Genomic DNA, 7,932 nt, shown 5'->3' on the forward strand with positions numbered 1-7,932 from the left:
GCAGTTTTTTGGCTTATGGAGGGTTAGGAGACTTTCACTCTGTACTCTGACGTTTTGTCGACAGGTAATATTGAAAAACCCATGTCCCATCCCTAGAAATGAAACTCAGGAGGAAGTTAGGGTACCTTTGTTGTCATTTGTTAACGAGCGAGGCACAAAACGGGCACTTGTTGAGATCGTAGGTTATTATTTCTCAAACAGTTTCTTTATTCACGTACAACTCCTCAGCAAAGGTTCACAGTGTCGCATTTCGGTCTTCCGTAATCAGTGTTCTCACTTTCTCCACCAATTCCTGTGTTCTCACTGTCCTCGTGCACCCAGATCTTCGTCATTTTCAATTGACTCCCATCCCTCCTTGAAACTCCTGTGCTATGCAAATATACGTGCACGGGATAAACAAGTGGCCCCTTACACTTGGAAAATTTAATAAGTTTCTGTAGCTGTCTTACCCAGACGCTACCCATCAGACATAAATCTTGATGTTTGCTCTTTGTTCCACGTTGAACTCACGATACAGCTTTGTAACACTCACCACGCCCTCACACAGAACTGTTAGTTAAGATCAATGCATTTGGTATCAGTTACTCATGAAACATTCTTCTTTCGTTTGTACCACAGCTCACTTGCACAGGTGCGCCACATGTTGAGAAAAAACAGTCCTGATTTCAAATTGCCACACTATGTTTGTGACTTCGTACTTCTTGAACCACCCGACCGATCTCGATCAAATTTTCAACATAGATGAGGTTCGGGCCTGCGATGTTTTTTTTTATCATTTCACCTTGACGCTGCAACTTAGGGGAGGTGATATTTAAACATGATCGAAAATGACCGGTATTAGTGTCGAATCGATAGTTTTCGGAGTCGCTGAAGTGAACAGTGACACTTCCGACGCCGTTTAAATCCAAATTCAGTCCCGCAATTTGTTTCAACCCAGTCGAGCGGATGATCAATGCTAGTGTATATATATTTCGTTTGTTTGTAATACCGTCGTAATTTTAAAAATATTTTTACCATTATCAAGCAGCTAAAATTATTTCATACCATTAAAGTCGAAAAATTTAATCTTTAAAATTTGAGTGTTAAAGCACCTTTTGAACTTTGTGTAAACTGAATATTAAGTATAATTTTTTCATTATTTTTCTGTTTATTAGGATGCGAATACGCAACGTTTCCACACAATTAGAATTCGATATTCGAAAATTCGCTTTTTTCGACCCACTAATGTTTATGTATATGTATGTAGAGGATGACAAGTAAAAATAATTGAAAACAATCTATATTTGTATAAACGTCATCATGCTACGAGCATCTTTTGTCTTCTTCATCTTGCTGATAACTAGCACTATTTGTAAAGAAAGTAAATAACCAAGATGAATAATTTTTACTAAATAATGTATAGGGTCTAGTGTTCACATAAGCCAAGTTACATCAAAACCACTCAAAAACTTGTAAAGAATAATTAAAATTTTCCGATATCCCCTCGTATTGTATAAATAAATGTTTTTGTTGTCGAATTATGAAATTAAATTACATATAGTCTACATTAAAGCGTATCCTCGTTAATGTTACATTAAAAGTAAGTAGAATAACTTTTATAAGGTTAGAGACATCTTCTTTAACATCCCCGTGTTCATGTTAATACATATGGTTTCAAGGCTTCTGTAGTCTTTTCCACAGAGTCATACATATGTTTGATAGGATATCGTTGTCCTTTAAGTTCCCGGCGTAAGCATACGGGATATTATAGTTTCACTTTAGGTGTGCGTGTGTAGCGAGCTTTATTTCTCGGTTACTACTGCCGCATATAAATCAAATTTGGTAAGCAAGTAGCCCATCGTCTAAGGAATAAAGTCCTTTAGCCGAGCTTGGCCTGGGACAGGCTCGGCTCGGCCTTGCTTGTATGTGGTACTTTATTCCTCGATAACTAGGTCGGTTCTGAACCAAATTTGGTGTTCAAGTAGCTCGTCTCTACGGAATAAAGATCGCTATATTTGGTGGCCGAGCCCAGCCAGGAACAAGCTTAGCTCGACTCGGCTTGTATGTGGTACTTTATTTTCGGTAACTACTGGTCGAATCTAAACCAAACTTGGTGGGCAAGTAACTCATCGTAGCGAGCTCAGTCAGGGACAGGCATGATTTATATGTAGTACTTTATTTCTGGGTAACTACTGACCGAATTTAACCAGAATTTCGTGGACAAGTAACTCACTGTCTAAGGAATAAAAATTGCTGTATTTGGTGGGCAAGTAACTCACCGTCTAAGGAATAAAGATCCCTGTATTTGGTTGGCAAATAACTCACCGTCTAAGAAATAAAGATCGCTGTATTTGATGGCCGAGCTCGGCCTGCGTAGGCTCGGCTTGGCAATAGAAGCTGAGTTTTACAGCTTTAAACACCGCGAGCTTCTGTATTCGGTTCACAGACTGTGTTCCGTTTGTTGAATATTCCTCTAGCTATAGCGTCTGTCAGTAAATGTTAGAATAATTTTACTTAAATTACAATCTTGACTTATCTCGGGAGAAGGACTACAGTGTAAGTAGTCGGAATTGTCGAGAGGGTAAAATTTAAAATTTGGAACACAAATAGCTTTGACAACATGTTCTTTGCTCATTATTTTGAAAAATAACTACAGAGTTTTGTTTACAACTTTTAGAAAAAAATGAAACAGACAATTTTAATGAAAGTTTCCAGACAACCATGAAACAACAATAAGTAATAATACTCAGTTATATTATTAAGCTGTTTTATTTTTATTTATTTATTTATTTTTAATTTCAGAGTGCCAGATCTACTCGTGTCGAATTTGTGATTATGGATCTCCCACAGAAGAGCAATTCCGAAGACATCTCTTGCTTCACGACGGTCTGAGACACGTTGGTCCACATTGGAACTGTGAAGTAGACTGTCCGGATATTATGCCACCGAAACTTTATCGATGCTACGTGTGCGGCCAGTCATTCAATACTAAACGCGAATTAAAACGGGATATCATATTTCACATATCGGATGAAATATACGCATGTAAATTTTGTGATCGGTATTACATAATGGAGGAATATTATCTGAATCATATTGCTTCACATTATGCGAAAACATTACGAGCATTGAAAGAAAATGGTAGTAAATCTCATCGGGCTAGTGGCACGAAATTTGAGTGCTGTGTTTGTGGATATACCGATATACTTCCTGCTTACCTAACTGAAAATCGTTTAATGTACGTTGATAAGAACAACAGATTGAGGGCACGAAAGCAGTATGAATGTATTTCCTGTGTTGATTGCTACACAAACGATGATATTACTGAAATAATGACAGATTTAGGTATAGCAGAACGTGTAAATGGGTTTATTAAATGTCGAATTTGCAAAGAGGCAAAGATCAAAAGAAACCACGACTACAAACGCCATTTGGAAGTCCATTTAAATGATAGACGATATTACTGTGATGTTTGCAATAAGGGTTTTTTCCGCTTACCTCATTTAGAAAATCATATTAGGACACACACGGAATTGAGTGTAGAACTATATCAGTGTGGTATGTGTGCGAGAAAGTTCACACGAAAGATTAATTTGGAGTTACATATTAAAACTCACTTGTCATTGGAGAGCTATAAGTGCAACGTATGTGGCAGAGGATTCCTACGGAAACCTTCTCTTACATATCATGTGAATGCAGTACATTTGAACAAAAGAGCTTTCCGTTGTAACATGTGTGGACTAAAATTCGTTCAGAAGCATGATTTAATATTTCATCAAGGAATTCATACTGGAGCTCATAAAGTTACATGTGATATCTGTAACCAGGAACTGGCTACCAAAAAGAGTTTAAAGAGGCATAAACTATTAAAACATTCAGTTAAAGTAGAACCAACTTAACTTTATTTTTTGGTACAATTGGTAAACGTCTTTTTGAAATAAAACGCAGAATAATATGTTAATTGTAGTGTGATTGAAAGAGCAAGTCTTCGCGATGGTATTATTTGCACACATTACATACGCTGGGAACACATCATAGTAATTCATGAAATGATTTAATAGCTTCTAAAATAATATACATACACTGATCTTTTTTTTTTTTTTAAAAGTAGTTTATGATAATCAGTAAAAAAAATCATATAGTATGTATGAAAGTGATACAAGATGTCGGTTAAATACAATTTAGAGCAGCGTAAAGCTGTTTCTGAGGATCGTGACTAAGAAATAATGACTATGATATCGCAACCATAGATGAAAATGTTAGAAAAAACTTTTCTACCCGAACTGCAATAAGTAATTGATCTTTCCTGTCTTTGGCTGTAAGAGGAAGGAGTAATTGTCACATGTTGAGAATTTCTGTGTAAATTCTCCGCAAGTACAATTATTTCCAGATATGGTGATATTATCTGACCATCACAATCATTGAAGTGGCTGCTTCTCTGGTGGGGAGTACCCAAGGAGAAAGAGGTGTTACAGGCTATGATTGTTGACTTAATTATCAGGACCATCTCTGTCACTGTTTCGAGGAAGACTATTGTTAACGCTTCACTGACTGTTGGTACAAGTGAAAGATGGAACGGTGCTCATTTCGAGTATGTGTTCTGCTATCGCTAATAGAAGTGTGGTCAACATTTTTGAATTACTGATTATTGTAAACTACATTTTATAGCAGAATTGTTAGGTGGTTGCCTTGAGGTTTTCAAGGCTTCTGCCAAAGTTTCTGTTTTCTTTCCTTATGGTATGCCTGTTAAATGCCACAAAAAAAAAAAAAAAAAAAAAAAAAATAGTGACACAAACCTGTATGTCTTGATGTCGAATTTTCGCCATACAACAGACTGTATTATCATAATGATAGAAATCAAATACCAGATAAATAGGGGAAAAGGCTGCATGGGAGTTGATGTTTTATTTTTCGTTGTACTTTTGTATTAATTTCATGGACCTCCTAAGATATTGTGCTGGAAAACTTAGCATGAGGTAAAGTCTCATATTTTAAATTTTAACTCAGAATATTGAGATACTTCAGATCTAAGAAAACAAAACTACGGAAATGTACTACCTTTTCGAAAAACTGCTTTCACATGATTAACACCTTTATTGTCGAAGAAACATACATCTGCAAGTAGTAATTCTGCTTTAAAAATTATTTGCATCGTGGTGTATTAAGAACTAGTGTATGACCAGTGTAATATTGTAGTTGAATTAAGACAGTCTCCTCACTTCCATGTACCTTTTTTTTCTCATTTTATTCTACATTTGGCTTTCTCACTGACTTGATAATTCTATGCGCTGTGTAAAATGCCTATTCTTCTACGAATAATGAAACATCGAATATTGGTGGTAATATTAGGTACACTTGGTAGATTTACACTTCCCAGAATAAAAGGTATAGTATCGTAATGCTTTGGAATTCAATTTTAAGTCTGTTTCAGAGGAAATTTATGTTTCGTTACACTACTGATTTACATAAATGTATTTGTAAGTATGTTAGAGTCATAATTTTGTCACAATACATGTTCATAAATAGATTTAATTTTAAAAGGGTTTAAACCGAATAAGATCATTTATAAAGCATCTGTGCAGTATGGGGAAAATTCAAAAAGTACAAGATTACTCATACATACAAGATTACTTATTATATTCCGTTAAAAAATAACAGGAGTTTCTCAAATTAAGAAAAAGAGCAGTCAACAGAAGTTAATACTGATCGATTTTTACTTTCTTTCAAAAACATTTTTGGGGAAGTTCTTAATGTTTGCATACAATATTCAAGATTTATATAAGAATAATTTTACTCAAGTTAAAACTGAATGAAATGCCTCCTAAAAACTAGTAAGAAAATGAAATTAAATAGTAAAAAGAGTTCTATCCTTCCGAAAATACTTCCATTTTGCATTCTGATGTCTACGTTATTAAATCAAAGCACGGTGTTTGTTTTTGTAATGTACTGTGTGATAATAGTATTTCAGGAATTACAAAAGACCACGGAAAAAATATATTGGGTAACGATAAGTAAAGTAAACTGTTACGAATCGTAAACACAAACAAATTTCAATTCGAAACTTGATGCTTGGATGTAACTGATTATATATGTTGGTCTATCAGTAAAAAAATAAGTTGGCATCTTTTGTTTTATCCCAGTGTCACCAGTCATATTTAAATCCTAATGCTGAGTAGTTTGAAGTATTCAGTAAATTATTGCTTTAAGACTGATTTCTTTTATCTTATCTGCATGTAAATTTACGTTGTTCCTGGACAGAAGCTCTTTATTAAGTTAAATTTTCAACTATAGCATACATATACTTTCTATTTAAGTACAATTAATTAATTAATATTTTGCCAGAGTAGTTAGTTGAAAGTTTCGTATCTGCATGCTAAGTGAGTGAAAGGCATCCGCAAAGTGACAATTTGTCAGTAGTAGTCGGATTTGGTCACTTAATTTTGAAATGTATTGTTTTCGATCTTTTTATCTTTCAATACTTCCCTATAGAAGTGGTATTCAAAGAGAGTGTGCTAACTATGTTATGGAATGTATGCATTTTGTTATGTAGAGCTAAGACTGGTGTTTAGTAGTCATTCGTGATTTTCAATGGGTTAATGTTCCTAGGTAAAAAAGGAAAGTTCTGGCACTGGACGTCATCAAGGAGAGTTCCAATATTAAATAAGAGAAAAATACTACTGAAATAATCCCATCCATACGAAATTTATCGGTGAAAGAAAATGTACTCTGTATATTTGAGGAAGTTGATTCTTAAATGTGACTGCATAAGGCACAGCAATTCGTATGATCACGTATATTTTTATGTTAAAATTCCTTTTCGACTATTAGATGGGACATTTAAATGAAACTCACTGATAGGTTCAAACTATTTTGCTAACATTTATTTGTATTGTAAATGGTGACTGTTATTCAAAGTACAAAATAAAGTTTCAGTGATAGTTAAAAAGACATGTATATTTTTATAAGTAAATGTCATTATGTAAAAGAGTGTATTTGGAAAAAAATGTGGTATATGCTTGTGCCCTTTTATAGGTATTTGCATATATATGTATGTATTTATTTAAAATCTAAATTGGTTATTTCGTAGTTGGAATAATTATAATATGTAAGGTGATCGATCAAGGAAACTAAGTGCGAAAGACAATTTGTCAGTATCATATGTTTCTGGAATATTGCATGCTTTTTTTAAAAATATATATATAAACAGATAATTTGTATTTTACAGTGCTTTATGTATATGCATTATAGAGAAGTACAGGTACTGACATTTCTTGTGAAATGAACCGTCACATCGTAGAAAAAAAAGAAAGTAACACAAGCAAATAAATTGCGTATCTTTTTATTGTTTTATGTTTTTTTTCGCTTCAAAAGTGGTTTATTTAAATAGTCCACAATGAATTTATTACTAATATGTTATTTTGATACTATTTATTTCTTAAGTGTATGTATATTGTAAGCTAATTGCACGTGAACCAATATTTTGTTTCAACATCTAGTTCAAAATAAACTGATTATATACAGGAATATATTTACACAACACAGTTTCGTTTGGTTATAGGTTTTATTTGCAATGAGTTTAAATTGAATTTGTTTATAACAAAAATTTAGATTAATAAAAAATAATAAATATTAGGTTATATTTAAAGATTTGAATTGTAAACTTATTCACAATGTGTAATAATTAAACACTACTAGTAGCGCCAAAATAAAACATTTAAAATGGCAGGAAAAATTGGAAAGTAAATTAAAAATTGATAGTTCATATTGCAAAATTGACTGTGTTTATTGTATTTTCACGTCATTATTTTAGCAAAAACTCCCATTAAATACGTTGGTCTGCATTAAGGATTTTAAGTGGCCCCGCGTAGCATAGAAGAAGGCGTAGCGTAGAAGGCCCCACCTTCGGTGCGAGCGGTCCCGGGTTCGATTCCCGGTGGGGGCACTCGGTCAAAA

The 7,932-nt window shown here is 33.8% G+C and overlaps 1 protein-coding gene across 3 annotated transcripts in view; it reads left to right on the forward strand.

Annotated features, from left to right (window-relative positions):
• LOC145680513 (uncharacterized) overlaps window positions 1-7,503 on the forward strand; it is a 55,051-nt gene extending 47,548 nt beyond the window's left edge. For all 3 annotated transcript variants that reach the window (XM_081751112.1, XM_081751111.1, XM_081751115.1), the window contains one exon: window positions 2,782-7,503. In XM_081751112.1, coding sequence (XP_081607238.1) covers window positions 2,782-3,878 — 1,097 coding nt within the window. In that variant the 3' untranslated portion in view covers window positions 3,879-7,503. The remainder of the gene's footprint in view (window positions 1-2,781) is intronic.
• The last annotated feature ends 429 nt before the right edge of the window (window positions 7,504-7,932 follow it).

This window comes from Thermobia domestica, chromosome 3 (assembly GCF_964235325.1).
Source record: "Thermobia domestica chromosome 3, izTheDome1.hap1.1, whole genome shotgun sequence".
NCBI classification, from domain to species: domain Eukaryota; kingdom Metazoa; phylum Arthropoda; class Insecta; order Zygentoma; family Lepismatidae; genus Thermobia; species Thermobia domestica.